At 36.0% G+C, this 27,010-nt stretch overlaps 1 protein-coding gene across 1 annotated transcript in view; it reads right to left on the reverse strand.

Annotated features, from left to right (window-relative positions):
* LOC137926333 (1-phosphatidylinositol 4,5-bisphosphate phosphodiesterase epsilon-1-like) overlaps positions 1-27,010 on the reverse strand; it is a 124,112-nt gene that overhangs the window by 14,670 nt on the left and 82,432 nt on the right. Inside the window, exons 18-33 of the mRNA XM_068769936.1 lie at positions 26,843-26,941; positions 25,724-25,836; positions 24,183-24,316; positions 22,956-23,103; positions 20,963-21,093; positions 19,789-19,882; positions 18,359-18,454; positions 15,896-16,005; positions 11,358-11,503; positions 10,434-10,618; positions 9,247-9,381; positions 7,553-7,740; positions 5,183-5,374; positions 3,914-4,133; positions 1,611-1,735; positions 195-402 (exon numbers count right to left, since the gene is read on the reverse strand). Of these exons, the coding sequence (XP_068626037.1) occupies positions 195-402; positions 1,611-1,735; positions 3,914-4,133; positions 5,183-5,374; positions 7,553-7,740; positions 9,247-9,381; positions 10,434-10,618; positions 11,358-11,503; positions 15,896-16,005; positions 18,359-18,454; positions 19,789-19,882; positions 20,963-21,093; positions 22,956-23,103; positions 24,183-24,316; positions 25,724-25,836; positions 26,843-26,941 (2,324 nt within the window). The remainder of the gene's footprint in view (positions 1-194; positions 403-1,610; positions 1,736-3,913; positions 4,134-5,182; positions 5,375-7,552; positions 7,741-9,246; positions 9,382-10,433; positions 10,619-11,357; positions 11,504-15,895; positions 16,006-18,358; positions 18,455-19,788; positions 19,883-20,962; positions 21,094-22,955; positions 23,104-24,182; positions 24,317-25,723; positions 25,837-26,842; positions 26,942-27,010) is intronic.

Here is a 27,010-nt window from a genome sequence, read left to right on the forward strand (position 1 = left end):
ATGGTTGTCTGTAAGAGATTGCCTTGTGTGATAAGACCGCCCATTGTACTTTTTTGTATATTATTGTAAAACTTATTAAATGTATCTTATCGTGTACAATAAAGAATACTAAATAAATAAATAAATAAACTTTGAGTATCGTGTCGTGGTATATTTCTGGAGTTTCCAGAGAGTGGTTAAATGTTCTAACCCACCTCGTTGGCTGTGGTGTCTTGAGTGACCTTGAGGATGGAGTAAGGTTCGTGGCGGGCGACCGCGTATACCACCAGGAAGTGGATACGTCTTCTCTGTCTCGGAGACCCCGGCTCCATGTCTCCGTGGCAGCTCTCGCTGGCTACCTCCTCGCAGCACCGGGAGAAGATGAGCAGAGATGCCATGTTTAGGGGCTGGTTCGTGGGTGATCTGGTAATTTACAGGCAAATGCAAAAAATAAATAGTAGCAATATAAATAGATGACATTAACCCTTTCCACTCCAATGTTGAGTCACTCGACACTGATTTTATTTCACAAGCTCCACTGTCGAGTGATACTCGACATAGTGTAATACTTCTTTTTGTGGAAAATTTTTAAATAGGAAAGATTTTTGTTACCAAAATGTTTGAATCACGAATGAATGAAACATATTCTAGAATCGCAAGATACTATAATTCAATTAAATTTTATCGATGCTACATAACAGCCTTGGAGTGGAAAGGATTAAGGATTGATCACGCTCATGGGCCACCCTGAGGAGATCTAGATCTGAATTTTCTCGGTTGTTATCGCCAGACTGATATCATTACTACCACTTCTAAAAGCGTTTTCCATGGGTGAAGAATATTCTTATATCTTCAATTTTTTATAGGATGCACTTTAAAGAGTGCTCGAAAGCTCTTTTCGAACTGATTGAGCTATCTGCATTCCTTTATCGGACTACTAGGCGCAGGCAAAAGTTTCATCCATACGTTGTTGACATACCCAGAACTAAACGGTTCGACAGCTTGTTTTTGGTGAGAGTCGCCAAGATTTGGAACGACCTGCCTGGGTCTATTTTTCCTGATGAGTTAAACTCTGGAGCCTTTAAGAGTGAAGTGAACAAGTTTCATTTGGATGGGCGTGTATTACCTTCGTCTTCATCTACACTTTCAATCAAGTGAGATGGAAGACAAACGCCTATTCCATTACAAATATATAAAAATAGTATGATAGGGGGTTGAATTCCCCTATGATATACAATCCGTTTGTCTTATTGTTGTAGAGTCGTTCGGAAACTCGATCACGTCTCGATTTCAGAACGATACAGATTTTAAATATAATAATAATGTGTTGAGTGGCAGTCATAACAAAGTATTGATGGTAATTTTAGAATCTGAACGATTGATGGCAGTTCCAGTCGACATGTAGGTCCTCAACATGTTCTGTATGTCTTGGAAACCATAAGAAAGTGCCCCAAACTGATTGTATGATGCCTAGAGAGATATAAAAGGCTGGTGTTAAATCTGTTTCAAATTTTATATGAAAATTTCACTATGTTATGAACTATATGGTGTTTGGTGGTGGTGGTTGTGATGGTGGTGGTGGTGGTGGTGGTAGTGGTGGTGGTGGTGGTGGGGGGGGGGGAAATACTTACCGTAATCTTACATGTCTGTACCCAGGCCGCAGACAGTGGAGGGGTATCACCCTTTGCGACAACATATAGTTTGTGTCGGCATCGTAAATTTCAAAACGAACGAATGCCAGCTCCGGGAAGTTAATCTGGTGAAGAAGAAAACACACATTCCTCATATTTTTTCGAGATAGAACACCAAGTGACATAAGACTAAATATAAGTAAAACAAGTTAAATAATACTACTTGTTGCCATAGTTTTATAGCTGCAACTTGAAACTTTCATATTACCGCAGATGTATAAACGGATATCTGTGATAAATGTAGTGTGAAATTAGAAAAATAAAAAATAAATTATAAAGCAATGTTAATGTATGAAAAAACAAAAAAAAAATGATTAATGTGAATAATGATGAAATGGCGGGCGGTGCACTTTGTTGCGCGACTACCACTGCATGTGCGGAAATGGCTAAATATTGGTCCTTTTCTTAATTTAAATTAATTTGATTCTTTTATATATTTGATTTTTTATTTCGTCACCTAGAAACTTATATATAATCCCATATATTAGCATTCTGTATTCACTGTTTATTCGCAGCATATATATGAAACATATACATATATAAATACATTTTACTGTTGATATATGTGGGATGTTGTTTGAAAACGAAATTCGAAGCTAATCTCAAAAAAATATTAAATAATCATCCTTAGATACAGGCACATGTTATACCATCCTTCGACTTTTTTACACTGTGTCTATCTTTAATCAAAAGTTACTATAATAAAAAAATATGTTTTACTAAAATACAATCAAAACGACATATATTTTGCATATTCAATGGAATCAGGCATTACCTTGCGGAAGTCCTTTTTAAGTAAGAGAAGGACCAATATTTAGCCACTTTCGCACATGCAGTGGTAGTCGTGCAACAAAGTGCACCGTCCACCAGCCCGCTGATAAATGCGCATGCGCAAACAATGCGAATCCCACAACCGCCACCGTTAATTAACTCAACACGTGATTCACCCCTCCACGGGGCATCTTCAGGAGTTATGTTACACCGATTAGTGCCAAACACAAGGATATATTTTGCAAAAATAGACCCAAATGTATATCCAAGACAGGAGTACAGCGAGACATCCCAAAAGACAGATATATGAAAGGCCACGTAAACAGACAAATATATGGGCACTGTACAAAACATTAAGATTAAATATAGGTTCTATATCATAATTGAAAAGGAGAATTGTTGTGTGAAGAAAAACGACAGTTCTATATGGAACGTCATTACGTAATGGCAGAATTTGTACAATACCCGGCGATAAATATTGCACGTCGATCTTTGGAACGAGACTCTTCTTCTTCTTCCTTCCCTTTTCCCTTTATTTGGGGTGGGGTCTCCTTATCAATTTGCGCCAGGCCACTCTATCCTGGGTGGTCTCTGCGTCAAGTTGAAGGGTTTCCAGTTCCTTTCTGATTTTAGACCACCACGTAGCTCAGGTCGCTCTGCAAATCATTTGCTGATTTGTTTACAAGAACAATGTCGTCTGCATATAGAAGGCATCATGGTAAGGCATTCTGTATATCCTTTGTGAGGTAATGCATGACGCAGTTAAAACGATCTTCGGAACGAGACATTCGGGTAATTTCGGCTTCGTAGAGCGTTATCTTACAACTGACAAAACAAATAGGTAGTGTGGTACAGAAATAATGTGTGCAATATTTATAGTCGGGTACTATAAAAGATAATTTTATTACGTCAGACGGAAGTTAGGGAGGAATAATGGTGACCACGAGATGGTAGGCGTGGCGTGGTTAGGTCCGCACTAGTTTGACTGATAACATAATCAACGCCCAAGTCGCTAGATGCGGGCAGCTCAAAATCTCTCATCGTGGCATTTGCCTTGCAGTGGGCATCTATTCATGGATATATATATAGGTTATAGATTCTCCTATAACCTAAGGCTCCGACCTGGATATGCCTATGAATGAAATATAAATCAATACATATCCAAGCTACGTACAAAAGATATCGCGATGTAAAATACAACCAGCGCCATCTAGTTCAGAAAAAGGAAGTTCATATGTTATGCATTTGCCTTGCAGTGGGCATCTATTCACGAATATATAGGTTATAGATTCTCCTATTACCTAAGGCTCCAACCTGAATATGCCCTTGAATGAAATACAAATCAATATATATCCAAGTTACGTACAAAAGATATCGCGATGTAAAATACAACCAGCGCCATCTAGTTCAGAAAAAAGAAGTTCATATGTTATGCTTTGACATACTTTGTTACAGATTATAATTATGTTTACCTTAAAGTTAAAAGTCTCGTTCCAGACAGGATTAAGCGCGTTCCTCCTGGCAACCTTGGTGCGTATCTTCTTGCAGTCTGCCGGCACACCCAGAACTTCGACTTCCACGAAAGCGTTGTAGAATGAGTACACGTTCTCCGCGACGTACTGACCGGAGATCACCGCCAGGGTAAGATGGGCGGCGTGGATGCCGTCGAACTCTTTATCCATGGGATTGAACCTGGGTACAGATGCAAACTGTCATTATGAACTTTTCGCAGAACGGATTTTTCAGCAAAAAGCTTTTTTACACATTTATAATCATCCTGTATATCAATTTGAAGAATTATACATTAATTTATTATATCTAATGGAATGCGATAAACATGTTACTTGTAGAAATATAATCTGCGAGGTTACATAGTAAACAATTATAAGTTTTAATATGTTTTGAAATTCTGAAAACACTTTTCTCTACTATATTATCATTATGTTACTTTTTATTTCTGATACCATCTATTTTTGTACAAGTTGTATCAAATTATTTGAAAGTAAATAGGATATACATTCAACCCTTTGCAGCTTTTTACAACCATAACCAGTTACCATATATTATGGTGAAAACCATGTGGTGTGTGAAGTTGATCCAAATTTGGTGAATTTGGCCGACTAATTTACATGATTGATATTATAATGTACATATCAAACAATGTTATTGTTACGTACTGTGGGTTCTGACTCGAAATGAAACACAACTGGTTCACAAGAAGTCCTTTATTCACAAATCACACGGTCACCCTACTTTAACACAAAGTATACTTTCGCTTAGTCCAAATTTCGCTTCCAAATCGCGCAAGAAATCACTGTCCAAATAATTTATCAAATAGTGCCTTTGTATCACTGATCGTAGATCTTAATTTTATAACTCGAAAAACAACACTGAACTGTCGACATGGAAAGTACACGTATACCACGGAGAAGGTTCTAGTAAGTTCGAGATAGTACTCGGTTAAAATTTTCGAGAATCGTACACAAAAATCTATAAATAACTTCAAGGTTACGCGTGTTTACAGCACTTCTTGATCCTAGGGTTCTGTGTTTATTGTTTTAGAGGGTTCTGTAACTCGTGCTTTGTAACATTATAATGTTTGTATTTAAAAATAACAACTGTTTAGTTTTTGTCTGTCTGTTAACAGATCAGTATTCCAAACTGTTGGTAGCTTACTACTTATTATGTTAAAACTAAACTTAAACTTAAATAAAGAAATTTTGAATTTGGTATCATGTCACCTTCGGTATGCAATGTGGTTGGGGTCCCACATAACTGCCGGCTTCCTCACGTAACCTGCACCGCCATGACCCTCGAACATGGCAGCGTTGACAGCCATGGCCGCATCCTCGGTCTGGTAGTTCAGGGCCACCAGCTGAACACCGCAACACCAGAACACAACCGGATCGAAGTTCGACGAATCTATTCGAAGTCTGGAACATCACAATTTCAATGCAACTAATCTTATTTTAAATACCATGGAATATTTAATCTATGTAAATAATTAAGTCAATTTTATTTCTCTTCTCGTCAAAAATACCGTCATTATGTCCGAAGGTCTTTCACCAGTGTGTGTTGCCGGTGATGACATAGGGATCCGAGACGCGGTCACTTATGACGGACCTCATAAGGATCGAAGTCACCCAGAGAGTAATGGAGAAGGCTGTGCTCGGTGTTTCGTTGCGAGATCGATTCCGAAATTATGAGATCCGCAGAGGAACAAAGATAACCATACTAGTATAAACAGCTGCCCGAATGAAGTGACAAGGGGCTTGGCATATCGTTCGTACAATCAACGGTCGTTGAGACCGAATGGTTTTCGAATGGTGAGTGAGTCGGTAGACGGGGCGTGGATAGGCCTTTTACTAGATGGATGGATGATATAGTGAAGGTCACGGAAAATCACTAGATGCGGGCGTAAGACCGGTGATAGTGGTCATCATCGATCGGCTGAAGAGAATAAATACATTTAAAAAACTATTAAGTTAAACGGTTTTTTGATACCCATATTGTGGTGGTTGTGGAAAAATATGTACCTGGTTCGCCATATTGGAACGGCGTCCATCTTGAATTTTAAATTTTGATATAATCATCGTGTTTTACTAGTGTAGCCCTTTCATTTGATACCCATATTGAGGGGGTTAAGGAAAAATATGTAATCCGCCATTTTGTATCGGTGGCCATCTTAGATTTATAATGTTATTGATTTTATTATATTGTATTGTCATCTAAATTAAATGTGTGTACCAAATTTCGGATCAATCTGACAACGGGAAGGTGCTTAAATTTCAATTTCTAATTTTGACCCAAATAAATTCCGTACGGGTCGAACTAAATAAAACCGTTTAAAAAGAAGTCGTATACAAGCCGCTTTCAACCACTACTGTCAGAAATTTTTAAAGGACGCCTATGTATATGCGATTGTTTCAGTTCATATCGGCTTAAACATACTCAAAACCGTCGTCAATCTAAAGTACTTTGTTCTTTTTACAAATCCGAATTCGTTCATTCACATATATATTGTAACGTAATATATTGTAGCGAAATAATCAGTTGTCAAAATGCTTTCGCTTACCTGTCAATCCATCGGTCTGCGTATGCGCAAAAACTAAGGACGCGCGGCGTATGATTTGTAGGCGGCTGTCAAAACCGCGTCTCACGCCGGAAAATATTATAAAATATAATAATGGCGAACGGCGTCAAGTGACATATGTGTTGTTGTTTGTGAATTTGTAATAAATCTTTAGCGTTGTGATGGAATATGAAATTAAAGACTACCTTATATCAATTTTGAATCAATGTTTAATATATTAAAATAAGTGGTGAAAGTTTTATGTTAAAATTATTTAATTTATCTGACAAATAATTTATTACGGCGTTGGTGTATCTGAAGTTGTAGGCGGATGACTTTTAAATAAACTGTGTGTATCTTTCATCCAAGCGTTTTAACTTTTGTGCTCCAGCTTGTTAGGTGTCGTCTCTAACATTGCCTACCTATTTAATGGAATCAGGTGTTATCTTGCGGAAGTCCATCTTAAGTAAGAAGAGGATCAATATTTAGCCACTTTCGCACATGCAGTGGTAGTCGTGCAACAAAGTACACCGCCCGCCAGCCCGCTGATAAATGCGTATACGGCAAACAATGCGAATTACACTACTGCCACCGTCAAATCACTCAACACGTGTTTCACCCCTCCACGGGGTATCTTCAGGAGTTATGTTACATTGATTAGTGCCAAACACAAAGTCTACCTAACTTGTTAAACTCCACAGCCACCCTTAACGATCGCCACGATTAGCGGTCTCGCGTTGCTCGCAACCAGCGACCTTCCTCCACCTTGACCATGTCAGTCTACCTGGAGAGGGATCGACAGTGCTTTCACCAGCTAATGGTCACCACTAAAGAACCTATCGACGTGACGGCCGACTAATCCACGAACAATGTGCTTCGCCAACTGCCACTTTAGATGAACAATGTCCAGGTGACCTTTAGCGTTCTTATAACGTCCATGGCAGACGATCTCGTCTTCAGACATTACAGTATCCTAGACAGCCGTTATTCTACAAGCTGTAAAAAAAGTAATTAAAAGAATCTTTAACTGGTTCCTTACCCTGCAGGATATGTCCTCACAAGTTGTGTCTCGGTGTGCGCGATGAGGGCCAAGGGGTGTTTCCTGCATATCTTCTTGCCGATTGCCTCCGTGACGGATGAACAGCGATAGCATGGGTGGTGAACAGCTGGTGCGTTCAGACATCGTGACCTTGGAGTAGCCGAAGACTGAGATTGCTGAGCCACTTGCTGTGTAGATATTAATTTCTAATTAGTTCATAGAAAAGTTTCCCGTACTTTTTTATCAGAGGGCACTTAAAAAAATTTCTGGTACTGGTGGAAACACCTTTCTTTCATATTCCTCAACAAATATATGGAAATTATATGTAATTATCAAAATTAATTAAATAATAATAATATAGGTGAAAATAGCCTTGATAAGTATAGTAAGGAAAGATTTTAATTGTGTTAGCTTGTATTATATAAAAAGTTTTTAAACAATGGAAGATTTAAAAAAGAAATTGACCATAAAAGATGGTAGACTGCTATTCAAGGTCCAGAAAGACGGAAACGCAAGTTTTGTTATATATAATTATTTATTTTATGATGTGTGGTTTTATAGAGAGTCGGTATATTGGTATCACGTCTAATGACGCTTATTGACCAGCGCCATCTAGTAGATTATTAGAGAAATATTACAAGACAGTTCCACGTATTTATCGATTATAAAAAACAAAAATTAAAAATGTAAATGTAAAATGTAAAAGTGTTGCAATGTGAAAATATGATGCGAGAGTGTAAGATAACGTGAAGATGGAAAGAGAGAAAAAATGAAATAAATTGTGAAGGATGAGAGACAGAGGATGTTATAAATACAGCTTAATTTTTTTTAAAGAAGGTTTAAGTCCCCTGTCCAATAAATAGGACAGGGGGAAGGAGAAGACCCCCCAAAATCGGGGGCCTTAAAAACCCAGCTTATCCAGATTATATAATGTATATATATGTAATATAATAAAAGCAAATTATTAACTGTATTAGTTTATTTAACTTGAGTATTTAATATACTGCACCCGGCGATAAATACTACACATCGACCTTTGGAAAGAATCAATCGGCTAATTTCGGCTTCGTAGAGCGTTATCTCCGTCGCACGAAATACAAACACTCCGGCATCTATTAGGAGCCGTTACAACAAGTATCATGAGACTTTGTAATAAAAATAAAAATAAGTCTAACTCTCAGTTACTTCTATTTCCCTATCTGTGCTCTCAAAGAGGTCAGGTTTTATTATAATATCTCATTTTAACAATAGGTATTTTGGTGTTTGTTATGTATAGTTGTAATTATCCTAAATAATACAATATGTAAACATAATGTGAACATGTATTTTTTATTTTATTTTACCCTAACCTAAAGCCACCACTTATAAAAAAAATGGTGTATTTTATACAAAGACTAAAAATAATTATCAAAAGAAGCAAATGGTACTTAGTGCCGAACACAGACTCTGTGTTAGGCACTAATCTAATAAATAAATATTGGTCCTTTTATTACTTAGGATGGACTTCCGCAAGGTAATGCCTGAATCCATTAAATATCTAATATTCTGCACATATCTTTAAAACATCTCTATTCATACCTTACAGTCCAGGTCCGATTGGAGATCTATGTCAGAGGTCTATATCTAGCAATGGACTATATACATTTTAAATGGTGATGAATACTGGTGATTAGGATGGATGGGTAAGGACTCACAGTAGCCGTGCTGTCACTGCTCTCCGAGGACTCGAAGCTGCTGCAGGCTGCCGCGCTGGTGGTGTCTTTAGTTGTGTTGGTCTGTTTCATGGAACTCCGGGGTGAGAGAGGGTTTAGGCCCCGGAATTTTATCGCCTGGAATGTACAAAGGTGAACTCTAGTACTCAAGACTCTAGTACTTCTTAGAAAATAGTTTAAATTTTAAAAAAGAATAGTTTATTTTTAATCTATTTTATATATCGTTCTAGCTCAATATTACTGGCCGTCAATAATAATTTTATATAAATTCATTTTTTGAAGTTCGAATTCAAAATTCGAACGCCGATTTGAATTCGGACGCCATCAGTGATGTGGTCGCTGCAGTTGTGTTAGGTTTGTGGAAATTTTAAATACTCTGTAGATATGTAAATACACCTTCTTCAGCATACAACAGCTAAAAGGCAGAAGGGGTCACTCCACTTATTGGATAGGCCACTTGGTGAATCCACGACACAGTTAAATTTGAAGGAGGTCGCCGGTCGTAGGTAGTATATTGGCGAATATTTGGGGTAGATATGATGGTGGAAAGACAAAAATACTAAGAAATATTGTTAAAAGAATACAACGGCATTTTCATTTTAACTTTTTTTAATTTATTTTTATGGCTTATAAATAGCGTTAGCAATTACTTTATAGATAAAAAAAAAACAAAAACTATCTAAACTACAGTACTCGGCGAGAAATATTGCACATCGACCTTTAGAAAGAGACAATTGGTTAATTTGGGCTTCGTAGAGCACTATCTCTGTCCCACACAGTCAGTCAGTCGTTGTATTTTAAGCTTTTTGTGCTAATTTGGCTAATTTCGGCTTTGCTTTATCTCTGTCGCACGACTGACAAAAGGTCACATAGATGTGTCAATCTGAAATTAGCCGACTGTCTCTTTCCAAAGGACGATGTGCAATATTTATCGCCGTATATTGTAATGCATTAGGTATTAGAAAATATTATTCCAGCTGAAAAATACTGCAGATTGAAACAGATGGAGAGTTATGGAGTGGTGACCACAAACCAAGACGGGCAGCATCGGATGTCCACAAGATGGAGAAATATACTTCTTAATATCGGAAAACGATGCACACCGTGTTATATATATATGTGACAAATAGAAAAAAATGAATACAATATTAAAGGAGGAATATGTTCACCTGAACATACGTCACCATGTCGCTGAGCTCTCTAGCGATCTGATTGCTTCTCTTCCTGTTCGCGTGTTTTATACTTCCGCTCGCTTCGCCGTCTCCCTCACTCCTGCGGAAGCTCTGGTAGAGCGAGAGAGACGTCCGACCAACTTTCTCTTCCATCGAATTGAGTATTTTATGAAGCTCTTTTTCTAGATGTAAATATAAAATTATTAATTACTTCTTAGTTTAAAATTAAAATACAACAGATTTAGTAAATTTTTATATATATACTTCAATCACTGAAACTCAACCAGGCTACTTCAAACTAGGGGCCTTTGTCCAACAGTGGAGGTGTTACAGTTGAAATGATGACCATTTTCCCACCACCAAAATATTACTACCGTGTCATGCGAAGAGAAGACGGTGATACATAGATGAAGGTTCTAGAAATTATAGACCCAAAAAGTGTTAAGTAATATTTAATGGAATACTTAGAAGAATTTACCTTGCGGAAGTCCATCCTAAGTAAGAAAAGGACCACTATTTACCCACTTCCGCACATGCAGTGGTAGTCGTGCAACAAAGTGCACCGCCCGCCAGCCCGCTAATAAATGCGTATGCGGCAAACAATGCGAATCACACATCCGCCACCGCTATATTACTCAACACATGTTTCACCCTCCACGGGGCATCTTCAGGAGTTATGTTACACCGATTACTGATCTGTGTTTGGCACTAATCAGTGTAACATAACTCCTGAAGATGCCCCGTGGAGTGGTGAAACACGTGTTAAGTAATTTAGCGGTAATAAATATATATAAATATTGGTCCTTTTCTTACAGTGGTAAGTAACGACTTGGAAACTAAAAAGGTGACAAGTGAACAGTGTAGGTGGAAAAATTTAAAAAGGACAGTACAAATAGAAGTTAGGAATAACAGCTTCCTCACCATCAATATACTCATCATCTTCGTCGTAATCTTCATCAGAGAAGTACTCCGTTAGAGAACTGCCGGCTGATTGGTTGGACATGATGGAGCTGGTCCTATTGCTCTGTTCCGCCAGCGATGCACTGGTCTGCCTCATGCCATTGGACCTGATAAAATACGAAGACTAGATTGACATACCGTAAATCAGTATTGGCTGTGTAGAAATTAAATTTAAAATAACTTTATTCAAGTAGGCCTTTAATCGACAATTATTTTAACATTATGAGCTACCATGGGTTGGGATGCTGATCAGCTGACACCATCGAGTGGATTTCCCTCCTTTTCCTCATCATTTTAGCCATAGCATGTCCACAACTGGACAAAATCCTCCATAGATTTCCGTTCCCATTAGCCATACTAATTTTTATTATTTTAAACCAGAGTTCCCCAAACTTTTTTGTGTCGTAGATCCCTTGCCATGTTTTTCCGTGTTGGGTAGACCCCCTACTTACCTGATATTGATTTCCTGTAAATTTCTAACTGTAGTGAAGTTTAGTGTTAAAAACTTAAAGTAAAAACACATGTTAGTTTATACATTTATTAATTGAATTTAAATTAAAACTACTCAAATTAAAATTTTGTATCTGTTATGTAACATAAAGGTAACATTAAATAAACAATTTTTTTACTTCATAGGTACTTTTATAAATAATGTAAATGTTTTGATGTAATAAGATAGTATGATGTAAGTAAATAGGTACTATCAGTGTATGTGTTGAGATCCACTATCGTGGACCCCCATTTTCATTTCATGGACCCCCAAATTTTTATTCGCTGACCCCTTGCAGGTTGTCATAGACCCCTAGGGGTCGATGACAACCTATAGAACACTTTGGGATTCTTTAAAATTTTAAACGATTAGCGTGAAATTCTGCATATTTGAAGATTTAAAAAAAAATAAGCATAAAATATATTTAAAAAGGAAATTATAAAGTATTTTAAATGATTAGCGTGGAAATTAACATGCAGTACCCGGCGATAAATATTGCACATAGATTTGGAAAGAGACAATCGGCCAATTTTTTGCTTCATAGAGCACTATCTTTGTCCCACACTACGTCTTTGTCGTTCTGTCAGTCGTTGTATTTCGTGCGATAGAGACAACGCTCTACGAAGCCGAAATTAGCCGATTGTCTCTTTCTAAAGGTCGGTGTGCAGTATTTATCGCCGGGTACTGTATATATGTTACATTTATACTGTATATATTTGAAGATTCTTAAAATAATTTGGGTAACGAAATCAAATTAAACAGAAAAATGTGATATTAAAAGAAAATTAGCGTGAAAATCTAACAAGGTCATTTTCATTTGTCTTCGGATCTCTTCATTTTTCATTTCACGGCCCCCGGTTTAGGGAACCTCACGTTCTCCTATCATTTTTTGGACAGGGACTTAGATTTCATTAATTTTTTTAGTATAATTTCATTTATTTCACTTCTTTCGTCCGTCACAATATCTGGCATTCTATTTTCTTTCTATCTTTTCAATTTCTTTCACTCTTTTTGCTTTTATTTACATACCTTCTGCGCCTTTTCATTTTTCGCCACATTTTTTACAGACTTACATTCTTTTACACATTTCCATTTGATGTTTATTTAGAAGAGTTTATTTAAAATTCTAACTTTTGAATATGTCTTCCTTCTATCACAATTATTTTTATGTTCCTTTTTATTTCTAAGCCTTTTATTTATTTTTATTATCTCCTTTATTAACATTTTTGCATACTGATAGAAAGTGTGATCCATATGCGTCCAAAGACATGGCCTCTAGGGGGGTGTGATATGGCGGACAGTCCCACTACGTCGGACTGTCCTGTTCGCGACGGAAACATGCGCGCCCTAGCGTATCAACGATGTGACGCTCACTCTCGGTCCGGCCGCACATCAGCGCACACGCAAGCACGCCGTAATAAACTCTTGCTCCGACGCGCCTACCCTTCGACGCGTCTACCTTTATATAGTGGTTGTGTGAACAATAAATTAGGATTTTTCTCAATTGCATCTGTTTATTTCATTTCACCACCACAGCGGTATACTCCGTCCATCATCAGGGAATTGATGCTGACACTATATTATGACTTCCAATTATATTTCCAGATCTGTTCTCATCTTTATTTTTGTCTAGATCTCGCAGAGAAATCTCTTCACACATCTGGTTATATTTTTCTAATATAGCTCGAGGATCCTGGGTCCGGTGACTCATGCCAGATGAAGATATAAAAGTAACATGGATAACAACCCATTCATCCGAATCCTTTTTAAACGGTTTTATTTCGTTCGACCCGTACGGAATTTGTTTATTTGGGTCAAAATTAGAAATTGAAATTTAAGCACCTTCCCGTTGTCAGATTGATCCGAAATTTGGTATACACATTTAATTTAGATGACAATACAATATAATAAAATCAATAACATTATAAATCTAAGATGGCCGCCGATACAAAATGGCGGATTACATATTTTTCCCTAACCCCCTCAATATGGGTATCAAATGAAAGAGCTACACTAGTAAAACACGATGATTATGTCAAAATTTAAAATTCAAGATGGACGTCGTATATATGGCGGACTAGGTACATATTTTTCCACAACCACCACAATATGGGTATCAAAAAACCGTTTTACTTAAAATTTTTTAAATGTATTTATTAAATATAAAAATTCCGTGTGGAACAGACATTATGACTACATTAAATATAAAAGTGCCTCTCTTAACCACTACAACCACATTTTTTTTCATCTTGCGCCTTCGTTTTCAAATTCGAACAGAGATTTGAATTTGGGCGCCATTAGAATGTTTGGTTATAAGCAACTTGTCAACAAAAAGTTTTAGAATTTTTAAGATCTTTTTTCCAATCACCCTATATAAATTGATTACACTAAAACTCTATTGAAGTTAGGGGCGGCTTAACCTATAGTGCAGGGTGTGCAATGCACACGGGCGCCGCGGCAACAGAGATGTGCTACAGGCATAAAAACAACGAGTGTTATTCTGCCGTCATAAGAAGAAAGGCCGTAACTAATACCATACTGTAAGCTATACCTACTTATAAAATAGCTTGTTGGAATATGAAAATACTTTCTTCTTACGACGGCAAAGTTAATAGTTATAGCCGCGGGGGAGAGGTCAGGTCTAGGGGGCGCCAGGGTTTCATTGCACACGGGCGCTACACGAGCTAGAGCCGCCCCTGATTGAAATAGGCGATAGGTGTGAAACTTATAAAGTTTTGAATGTATATCTAATTTGCTAGTACGGCATAACCTATCCAAAAGTCAATGATTTTATAAATAATAAGTGAAAAAAGTTGTTAAAATTTATTTTGTTTATAATTTCTATCTCTACGGACTTTATGACATGTGATTCGTGCTATTTGAAATTTAAGTCACAAATGTGCGTTTAAAAAAGATAAACACATTAAAATGTCGACTTTCGCTTCTCTATACTTCTATGGAAATATATCTTCAAAAATAAAATTACACCAAAACCTCACTTTGCGTCGTGGTTACGTTCCAAAAAAACACGACGCAAATTGAAACGACGCAAAGTGAATTAAGATTTTCTATAGCAAACTATGTAAAGATCGAAGATAGGTTCCAGGGTTACAAAAATACTACTTTTTAAAAGGAAAATTAAAAAAAGTAAACATTTAAAAAACAAAAATAATATTACTCTGTCAATAAACAAACTGGAATAGTATTTACCTTTCTTGTAACCAGAAACAACACGTAAAAATTAGTATTCTCTTTTAAAAAAAGCGCAACACACTACATAATTGAAACTGAACTAAAATTATCAAAACAAAGTGGAAATAAAATTGTATTCAAAATGCGTTGATTTTTAGCTAAGAAGAGAATCCCCGAGTTTTGATGGCATGGCGCAATTAGAAACAAAAGTGTTGCCATCTTTTAGAAAAAAAAAGAAAATTTCAGAAAAGAAATTAAAGACTCGAATCTAAAACAACGCAACCTCGAAAATCTAACGACGCACAGTGAAAATTAGTACTAATTAAGCAGCGACTCAACTTCGAAAAAAACGCAAAACGAAACTTCGCAAAGCGAGGTATTGGTGTACCTATTTTCCACATGAGTGTAATATATGAAATATTAATTGTACATTGACTCTAAATATAGTTGGTATATCTTTCTATGGGCATGTTTTACAAAAGGATTAATACACTGAAAATTATTTCATATAGCACACATTGGGAATAATGTGTTCATTTCTAGGTTATTTTAAAGTTTATTAAATACGTTGTCACATATCATTAAAAAGAAACTTAATTTCGCTAAGTTTCATATATAATTTTCATATCTTAGACCAAGAAACTAACCTCAAAAGTAGATCTATCGTTTGTTGAAACAAGAATTTTTGTATTTAAATTTTACTGCACTATTAAAATATACATACAACAATGTATAGATGATATGGCAGGATTTAGTGCACATTTCAACTTAAAGTTCTAAGTGGGGGCTTTTATTAAGTTAGGAAAACTTGTAATACCTGAAAGCTGTTGCTAATACACCGCCATAGCCCTGCGTAGAGCTGGCTCCAGTTAACCCAATAGTGGGACTGGCTTCCGCCGGCAGGATCTTCTTATTTTTTATCAGCACCTGATCACATATTTAATCTGTTTTATTTTTTGATCCGGGTCCACTCATGTAACACAACTTTTAGTAGACCATATAATTTAATGGAATCAGGCGTTACCACGCGGTAGTCCATCCTAAGTAAGAAAAGGACCAATATTTAGCCACTTCCGCACATGCAGTGGTAGTCGTGCAATAAAGTGCACCGCCCGCCAGCCCGCTGATAAATGCGTATGCGGCAAATAATGCGAATCACACAACCGCCACCGCCAAACTACTCAACACGTGTTACACCCCTCCACGAGGCATCTTCAGGAGTTATGTTACACAGATTAGTGTCAAACACAGAGTCTTGACTCTGTGTTTATATACATACGCATTTATCAGCTGGCTGGCGGGCGGTGCATTTTGTTGCACGACTACCACTGCATGTGCGGAAGTGGCTAAATATTGGTCCTTTTGTTACATAGACCATATAATTTTAGTCACAGGAACTGTATTTCACTTCTTTCGTTTTATTTATTCACACATATGTATGTTTATAGAGTAACGTATATTATTTATTCACATGTATGTTATATAGAAATAAAATCAGTTATTATTATGTGAACGCGATGGACAGAAAGTTGAACAAAGCGGCGTACATTTCACGAGACGAGGAACAAACTGGTGAACAACTAGATATACATTTATTTTTATAATTTAAATAATTTATAGAAATTTAATATACCTGTCGCCACTATTATTATGTACTTATTTTAATTTTAATATACTTTATTGTACACGGTTACATTTAAATATAGGGTGGGCCAAAAATTTTTGCAAATAGTTTTGCAACGAGTTTTCCAAAGTTTACGTAGTCGATTACAGGAGTGCCAACGGCGAGACGGAGCACATCTCGACGATGTAATTTTTAAAAAAATAAATTTTAATAAATAATAATTACGGTAAATAAATCATAAACAAAATAGCATTTATACTTTTATTTCTACACATGTTTCAAAAGTGCAAAAATTTATGGCCCATCCTATAGTTTCATAATAATACACAAAAGAAGTACAATGGGAGGTATTATCACACGTGGCAATCTCACAGGCAACCATGTATGGAAAATGTAGAAGAATAAATAAATTTTTTATTATATTATATGTTCTACACAGTAATTAACTTTCGGTAAAACATTTGGAAATATTGTATATAATTGTTAATTCATAAATATTTTTTGATACCATTTTGTATTACAGCGCAGGCCCTGTGAGTGCAGAAAACAGTGATATTCATTCCTCACCTCATTCATCAGTTTTATATCTCTTTATTTTATTTTAAACATTATGTTCTTTATACATTTAATTTTTATTTTGCTTTATTTGCTATTTTATTGTTCACACTTATTCTTATTTTTTTAACTTTTATTTTTACTGATTGCTTTTTCTGCAATTTTCCTGCAAAGTTCGAGAAATATTGGTCTTTCTTCTATCTAATGGATTCAGGCGTTATTTTGCGGGTTATTTAACCTTTGGATGGAGATGAGAGACATCCATCGATAATACCTATAACTAAAAAAAAGAATTTATATAGAAGTACAAGAGGTGGTCTTATCGCCTGAGGCGAACTCTATCAGACAACCTTTATATTGAGATCAAAGACATAAAACGTTCTCAAATTAAGACCTCTTGCTGTCTTAAATAAATCAGAAATTTCCTTTTCACTTCATTTTTTTTGATCTGCTCTGTCTTTCTAGAATGTTGTATAAAGTTAATTTTTAATATTGTGTCACTCATAAAGGAAAACATAACAGAACCATTATTTGTTTCTTAATAAATAAATAAATAACATTAGCGGATAGTCTTCCATTGCAAGGCATAGGTGCCTCAAAGATTTTTTTATGGCCCCTGCTATTGGAGGCCTCTCGTACCCCTAATTACTTGGGGTCATGGTCTTTGTTTACCAATAAGTTTTTCAGATTTATCATCTTTATTCTTCACTCACTGTCATACTTCTCAATTTCTTTTATTCTTACCTTATTTTCATCACAATATCTTTCATTTTGTTCTTTCATTCCTTCTTGCTTTCTTCGCCTTCCTTCCATTATCTTATTACTCTTATGTGGCTAGGTATATATTTTTTATTCTTTATTTTATTATTTGCATATTCTATTTTTTTTATCACAGTTTTATTTGGGTTGTGCTTTCTTAATACATTACTACACTTTTCTTATTCTATTTTTCCTATTATTAATTGACTAGTTATTTTATGTGCAGGTTATTAGGTACCTACTTATCTATAATGTTTTGTTTTTATTAACAGTGTGCCTCAAAGATTGCCACCATGATCCTTATCTGTTAGGAAATAAAGTTCAAGTTATTAATGTACTTGCCTTGTATTTAAGCTGTTCCGGACTTGGCAGGCGTGGCTCATCAGTGTAGTCCACCTCGAAGAGGAAAGACGTCACCAGTTGGTCTCCGAACACTGCCTGGATGATCACAGATACTAAACCGATGTTTTGAAAGGCTTTTAATCACAAAACCAACGACCAAGACCTTATAACATACATACAAAATTATATTGGCTCTCAAATAGCAGATTACACACCCTTGAGCATCGTCGAGTTGCCAGCTTGTAGGTTTTTTATAGGATACACTTTGGAGAGTGCTCGAAGGCTCTTTTCGAACTGATTGAGCCATCTCCATTCCTTTATCGGACTACTAGGCGCAGGCAAAAGTTTCATCCATACGTTGTTGATATCCAAAAGTCGAACTAAACGGTTTGACAGCTCGTTTTTGATGAGAGTCGCCAAGATTTGGAACGACCTGCCTGGGTCTAATTTTCCTGATGAGTTGAACTCTGGAGCCTTTAAGAGTGAAGTGAACAGGTTTCTTTTAGATGGGCGTGTACCACCTACAATCTACACTTTCCACCAGGTGAGATGGCAGACAAACGCCTGTTCCATTATTTAGGAAAAATATAACTGTTTCTTCTTAATTAGTTTAAAAACATATTGTTTATGTGGTATAATTTAAAAACTAATAAGAAGACTAACAGGTACGAGATAAATAAAAGAAATAATAAAAAAAAAAATCAAATGCCTGAATATAATTTCCAAAAATTAACAATATAGTATAAGAAATAATACAGTAGAAGAATTTTCTCTTTCTTAGAAAACAGTAGAGAATTTTTTTCTTTCTTAGAAAACAGTAGAAGAGCTTTCTTTTAATTAGAAAGCAGTAGAGAAATTATTTCTTTCTTAAAAAAGAGTACAAGAATTTTCTCCTTATTAAAAAATAGAAGAATAATTTTCTCTTTATCAGAAAACAGTAGAGAAATTATCTCTTTATTAGAAAACAGTAGAAGAATTTTCTCTTTACTAGAAAGAAGTAGAGGAATTTTCTCTTTTTTAGAAAACAATAGAGAAATTTTATTTTTCTTAGAAAGCAATAGAGAAATTTTCTCTTTATTAGAAAGAAGTAGAGTAATTTTCTTTTTTAAGAAAACAATGGAGAAAATTATTTATCTTTGAAAGCAGAAGAGGAATTCTCTTTCTTGGAAAACTATAGAAGCATTTTCTCTTCATAAGAAAACAGTAGAGAAATTTTCTCTTTCTTAGAACACAGCGGAGATTTTTCTTGTTCACAAGACGCAACGGAAGATATCTCTTCTTATAACATGGTGCAGGACATCAATCCTTCCAAGGTGACAGTTAACATTTCTCCTACATAGGACATAGTGGGAGAATTCTCTTCTTCTAAGAAGATAGTGGGATTTTCTCCATCCAAGTAAGAGACATTAGTAGATATAATTTGAGCTGACCTCAAATGTGCTGGCCATGACTTGCTGCTGCGGCAGGCTGCAGTGGTTCTCGATGCTCAGGATCAAGGGGTACGGAGATGCGACGAAAGCGCTTCTGTGAACAAAAGTTTTTTTTTTTAAATTTATGGTATTCTTGTTGTATTTTTAACATTAGACTTAGTGAGTTTTATATAACATACATTTTTTTTTATCCAACCATCGATAAAAATTTAAAAATATTATTTTAGGTTATAATTAAATAAATTATGTAGTGTACCATTAATTCCAATTTTAAATATCACATATAACACATCTTTATTGGTGTAGTTGTATGTACAATAGAAAATATTTTTGTAATAAAGAAGATAAATTGAATTAAAAGATAAATAACCAATGGTGTAGTAAATATTTCTTAATCATTTGCTGAAAAAAAAAATCTGTGTATTGCTATTAAAAGTAATTGATAAAGTGATCTGTCTGTAATCAGAAAATAAATCTGCAGAGACCTTTCCATGATTTAATTTTTATAATAGATAAAAACGCTACGCCGCCATATATATATATATATATATATAAATTTAGTAAATCTGTTGTATTTTAATCTAAGAAGTAATTAATAATTTTATCTTTACCTCTAGAAAAAGAGCTTCATAAAATACTTAATTCAATAGAAGAGTTACTTGGTCGGACGTCTCTCTCGCTCTATCAGAGCTTTCGCAGGAGTGAGGGAGACGGCGAAGTGAGCGGAATCGTAAAACACGCGAACAGGAAGAGATGGAATAAGATCGCTAGAGAAGTCAGTGACATGGTGACGCATGTTCAGGTGAACATATTTTTCCTTTAATATTGTGTTAATTTTTTTTCAGTCGCATATACATATACCACATGTGCACATATATATACATATATGTGGTATATGAGTACTATATTTTATAACCATGAACACTTAATCGACATTACATGTGCAAGCCACACTGGAAATAAATTTCCTAAATGAGAAAATGAGCTATGTATTGACTCATTTAGTTTTCTATTTTTATATCTGTAAGCAATCATCCTGTATAATGCAAATGTATATAATAGAACTCTAAGCGACCGCTTTAATTCAAAGGAAAATATTATTTGACCTAAATCATTTCTAGTGAAGACATTTACAACTAAAATCAAACATCCTGTATATTCTGTATGTGATAACCTCGCAATTGTCTCCACAACTCTTCGAAACGGTATCTTGGTGGTGAACGTGTGGCCGTGGTAGATGACAGGGCTCCCGTCGTCACCGTCCCAGCAGTCCAACTCCACACACCTGCAGCCGGTGAGGAGCACCTGATGGTAAAGTTTCCCCATTAGAAAGATGGAATAGAAATAATAGAGATATATAAGCGGTATTGCTGAATAACTAAATGCTGCATTAGAACTTGAAGATACTCTCAAGTTTGTATATGTTTTTTATAATTTTATATTGACAGTTGCAACGTTTTCCTTTATTTAAACCAGAGTTCCCCAAACTTTTTTGTGTCGTAGACCCCTTGCCATGTTTTTCCGTGTCGGGTAGACCCCATACTTACCTGATATTGATTTCCTGTAAATTTCTAACTGTAGTGAAGTTTAGTGTTAAAAACTTAAAGTAAAAACACATGTTAATTTATACATTTATTAATTGAATTTAAATTAAAACTAATCAAAATAAAATTTTGTATATGTTATGTAAAATATACGTAACATTAAATAAACATAAAATTAATTATAAATAAAATAACATAAGCAATAAGTCAATATTTTTAGTGAGAGGGATGAACCTGATGCTTTAATAATAAATTATGAACATTTGGCGTCAATTTTGTAAGGGTTAATCTTAAATCTCCTCGGCTAATGATGTCCAGTCTGTGGACTCCCATTTTCATTTCCTGGACCCCCAAATTTTTTTTCGCTGACGTAGACCCCTTGCAGCTTGTCATAGACCCATAGGGGTCGATATAGACCACTTTGGGAATCACTGATTTAAACCATTTATACAGTCCCTCTAGGTGTGGGGCGCGGGGATTGGATTTCGAATTTTTCCCGATCCGCGCAACGTAAGCCGTTCATAACAATAATCTCCAGAAAGTTTCAACAATTAGCTTGAATAAAATATATCTAACAGTAACTAATAATTAATAATATAATTAGCTAATACAGTACCGGGCGATAAATATTGCACATCGACATTTGGAAAGAGACAATCGACAATTTCGGTGCTTCGTAGAGCACTATCTCTGTCCCACACTACCTATGTGACTTTTGTCGGTCATTGTATTTCGTGCGACAGAGACAATGCTCTACGAAGCTGAAATTAGCTGATTGTCTCTTTCTAATGGTCGATGTGCTTTTCAGTGCTTCGTAGAGGAGAACTATCTCTGTCCCACACTACCTATGTGACGTTTTGTCAGTCGTTGTATTTCGTGCAACGGAGTTAACGCTCTACGAAACCGAAATTATCCGATTGTCTCTTTCTAAAGGTCGATGTGCAATGTTTATCGCCGGGTACTCTTCTCTCGGTTGTAACATACGCTTTTGAATCGTGTTTTAATTTCGATCAGTTATGTTTCAATTAAGTATGTACCATCATTTCATTATAATTAATTTAAAAAAAAATGCTGAAGGTAGAAAGTCGATAAAATAAATTCAATATTAGAAATGCTTGGCGGGCCGCATGTTACGTTCCCCTGTCTTTAACTTTCCTTTTACTTTGTTCCAAATATAAAATTAAAAGTATATTTTAAAATGAATTTTATTATAGAATTTACACGTTTTACTTGATCTAAATGTGTGGAACTTGGTTGACTCATTTACATGATTGATATTATAATGTATACATTATTGTTAAATTTCGATGGTCTGGTGGATGGAGGTCGATTCAGCCTCATGGTAAACTTTTCACTGGTGCGGCGCGTAAAACTCGTGTTTTCTCTCTAGTGCGGCGGCTGTTTACACTCAACCGTATGAGGTATGACAAAGACAAATATAGCTTTCTTTATGTCTGCGAAGCATTGACTCAATATTGTAAAAAAATATTGATGAACATGAGGCAGAAAAGGCCTCAACCGCAGTACTAGGAAGTTCAGCTTGAGGTTCGACCTCAGCCGCACCAGCTGAAAGTTCTTCAAAATTGGGCCCGCAGTGAACGTGTTATAACAGCTAGATTTTACCTGACTGTAGAGTTCCACGGAAGATTCTCCCTTCAGCTGATGCCCGGTGAGGTAGGTGTTGTGGCTACTTGCAATGTAGTATTGGCTCAGGGGACCATCCATTTGTTTTGACGTATCTCTATTCTTCTCTTCTTGTTGCTGTTGTTTTCTATCAGAATTACATCGAAAGTCATTAATGAAATATTCACAAAGATATGAGACATTTTATACAAATCTTTTCGTCGTGTCCAACACTGGACTGACTGACATAGATCTCCAGTGGGACTAGAAAATGGAAAAATTAAATGTAATTGTAAAAACAAAGGCACGAACGCTAATGTCTGGGAAATAAAAAAAACCCGGTTGGGATCAGCTATCATCTAGGACAAAGTGGATCGCCGTAGCTCGAATGAGAACTTGTCTGAAGTTGCAGTGATTGCGGCACGTGTATAAATGACCAGCTCTTCAGCCCTGGTTCACTAGAATATGGCTAAGGTATTACCTGCTTGTGAGTGGCGACTGAAAAAGGGTATCGTGCTTGCGGGTGTTGAAGGTGAAAGCCTTCATCATCAGCTTAAAGCGGACCGAAGAAGGGCAACAACGCAAAGTGGTCTCGTTCTGTAGGAGTATAGGGAGGATGCAGGGGCAGGCACAGTTTCCTCCCAGGATGTGTCTTGGTACAGTACTGAGAGACAGCTTCATAGGAGATCCAGGGGATCCCTTCCAAAGGTACCGAAGACGACCACCGAGGGGGTTTTAGTGGGTAGGAATCCCAACTCTGCCCTTCCTATTTAATGGAATCAGGCGTTACCTCGCGAAAGTCCATCCTAAGTAAGAAAAGGACCAATATTTAGCCACTTCCGCACATGCAGTGGTAGTCGTGCAACAAAGTGCATCGCCCGCCAGCCCGCTGATAAATGCGTATGCGGCAAACAATGCGAATCACACAACCGCCACCGCCAAATTACTCAATGGCGACACGGTCCAGACTCTGTGTTTGGCACTAATCGGTGTAACATAACTCCTGAAGATGCCCCGACTACCACTGCATGTGCGGAAGTGGCTAAATATTCGTCCTTTTCTCACTCTGTCCTTCCTCCAAAGATCAGGGTATCTATCCTTCCCCCCATACCATAAAAAAGGTGTACCAATTTTCGGTGGAGGCCTATGTCTTGCAGTTTTATTATGTTCTATTTACGAAAGTACAGTGTGACACTGTATAAGTACAAATAGTTTGTGTATACATACCCATTTGAACTGTTAACCTGCTGCCTTCTCTGTTCGGGCACGAAGGCATAGTTGTCTTTATCTGTTAGGAACCTAACGAAGCCTTCGAATGAGAGGCAGTTCTCAGCTCTCAGAGTTGGGTCCGGCTCGTGTCTCTGTGGAAAAGAAACATTACTCTTTTTAATAGAGTTAATAAAAGATAAATACTTTTAAAAACTTTTAAGTTAAACGGTTTTTTGATACCCATATTGTGGTAGTTGTGGAAAATTTTTTTCCTAGTCCGCCATATTGGAACAGCGTCCATCTTGAATTTTAAATTTTGACATAATCATCGTGTTTTACTAGCGTAGCCCTTTCATTTGATACCCATATTGAGGGGGTTAAGGAAAATTATGCAATCCGCCCTTTTGTATCGGCGGCCATCTTAGATTTATAATGTTATTGATTTTATTATATTGTATTGTCATCTAAATTAAATGTGTGTACCAAATTTCAGATCAATCTGGCAACGGGAAGGTGCTTAAATTTCAATTTCTAATTTTGACCCAAACAAATAAATTCCGTACGGGTCGAACTAAATAAAACCGTTTAAAAATACACAAATTCAAATATTTACACGAAATCTAGAATCTTCAATTATTTTTAATTAATATAAATGTAACGAAACTAGTTTCTCTAATAATTTTATTGTGTATTGTGTTGCGTTTGTTTAATGTCGGTAAAGCAGCGTCTGTTTAACCTTGAAGCTTCATAGATGGCGCTGTTAACAATGGTGTTATGATGGCGTCTGTTGCGTTCGCCGGTCGGTAAAGCTGTTGTTACTTCAGATGTCAGAAGTGATAAATTAAAATATTGCAGAATAACCTTTTAAAATGAATCGACAATTTAAATAATAACTTTAAATGTCGTTTCTCTGTTTTCAGAAAAACGCATTATTGTTTATTTAAAGCATATAACTAGTCGAGAGAAATTGTCATATATATATGCTGTTATATAGGATCGAAATGTATTCAGGAATGTATACGAGGGGTGTAAAGGACGTGTGAAAAAAGATTAGAACGGGAAGAATGAATAATTTTGTGGCAGGTGTGAGGAAAAGAGAGGAAGAATTTGTGAGAAAAGAAAGGTGTAAGATTGAAAAAAAGGGATATTCTGAGACTATCTTTTTCCCACACCATGTGACGTTTTGTCAGTCGTATTTTGTGCCACAGATATAACGCTTTACGAAGCCGAAATTAGCCAATTGTCTCTTTCCAAAGGTCGATGTGCAATATTCATCGCCGGGTACTGTATTTAAATGTTTTTTTCTCATCACACCCTTGAAACCTCTACTAATGAGGCGATGTTTTATGTTAAATTTACCTTCCAAGCGTGGCGATTATGGAATTTCCTTCCATAGAAATTTTTCTAAGAGACTTATGCCTTGCAGTGGGTGTTTATGGATAGAAACCATGATATGACATTTCCTAGGTAATTTGGTAATATTTTTGTAGAACTTTTTCTTGCAAATTGTTGTTTGATATATTTTGGTGTGCAGCAAATTCTAGAAGACAAAAACGTACCTGTATGATATCCTTTAGCTGCTGTTCGTTCTTTGGCTCGTTCTGTCTGGTCTCGCAGAATTTACCCAGCGTTGGCAGCGAAAGCACACGCCCACTCATGTCTGGACATGCACCTAGAATATTCTAGAATAAGCATGTGCTTCAGGAGTTGCTTCTACTAAAAAAAATGGTTTGGCTTAGATATGTTATTACTTGAACGTAATTATAAATTCTCTCATCACATCTATTACAGGATTAGTGATACTAATCGAGTGAGGAATTGAGAGGATTCCAGGTGCTATCATCACCTGATCTAAAATCTTTTTGCTTTCGGACAATATTTCTTCGAATTCTTTCCATAATTAAATTAATCGCCTTTTTTACAAACAGTGACGGCCAGTTCTTTTTCTGTCACAAACAGAGGAGGTTTTATTGTACATATCAATAGCCAGGTACACAAACATTTGACTAATACAAAGCAAAAATAAGAATTTTAAAAATATTCGGTTCACTTTTTCACATCCCTCCGTTTTAATGTCACACAATATTATACAATATATTGGCGCGAAATTAAAACACAATGGTGAATCATTTAAAAATGACAGATTCCAAATTCAAAAGTATTGTTTAGTTTATTTTTAATTTATAACTGTATTTATGGCCAGACTATATATGTGTTTATAAGTAATTATATATAATAAATATAGTAATTAACTTTTTAAAAATATTTACACATCTGTCTATTATTATCACTGCATCAGTACTAAGTCCGCCATTATATATATTGTAAACATAATAAATTAATAAAATATATATCAGGGGTGGCCAAGATCTTTGATAGTTCAAGCCATTTTTCGAAATATGAAATTTTTTGGCATGCCGCAATTGAATACGCATTTATTAGCCAAAAGAATGTGTTTTTTTTTTACGAAAATTATATTTATTAAAATTAAACAAAATATGTGTATTGACGTTAAATAGTATCATAGTTTCTACCGGTATTTTTGGGTTGTTTCTCAAAATTTAGAGCTAAAATAATCTTTCGAAGAGCCGCATATGTCTTGCGACCCGCAGGTTGTCTACCCCTGTGATTTATTTACTTCCTTACCGCCTATATCACATTGCTCAATAACACCTCACCTGGTAAAGCTGCTGCAGCGAGCAGGTCGAATGCCTTCTTCCTGCTGGCCTTGTCACTTGGAGGATCGAGATCCAAAGATCCGTTCCTTGTCAGTAGACCTGAAATGAAGAAAAGAGTCACATAATTTCTGAAGTAAATTGGACAACACGAGTTGGACCGATGGCACA

This window comes from Battus philenor, unplaced genomic scaffold (assembly GCF_028537555.1).
Source record: "Battus philenor isolate CCGP_79_NKW_IND1 unplaced genomic scaffold, ilBatPhil1.0.hap1 SCAF_29, whole genome shotgun sequence".
In the NCBI taxonomy this organism is placed as follows: Eukaryota; Metazoa; Arthropoda; class Insecta; order Lepidoptera; family Papilionidae; genus Battus; species Battus philenor.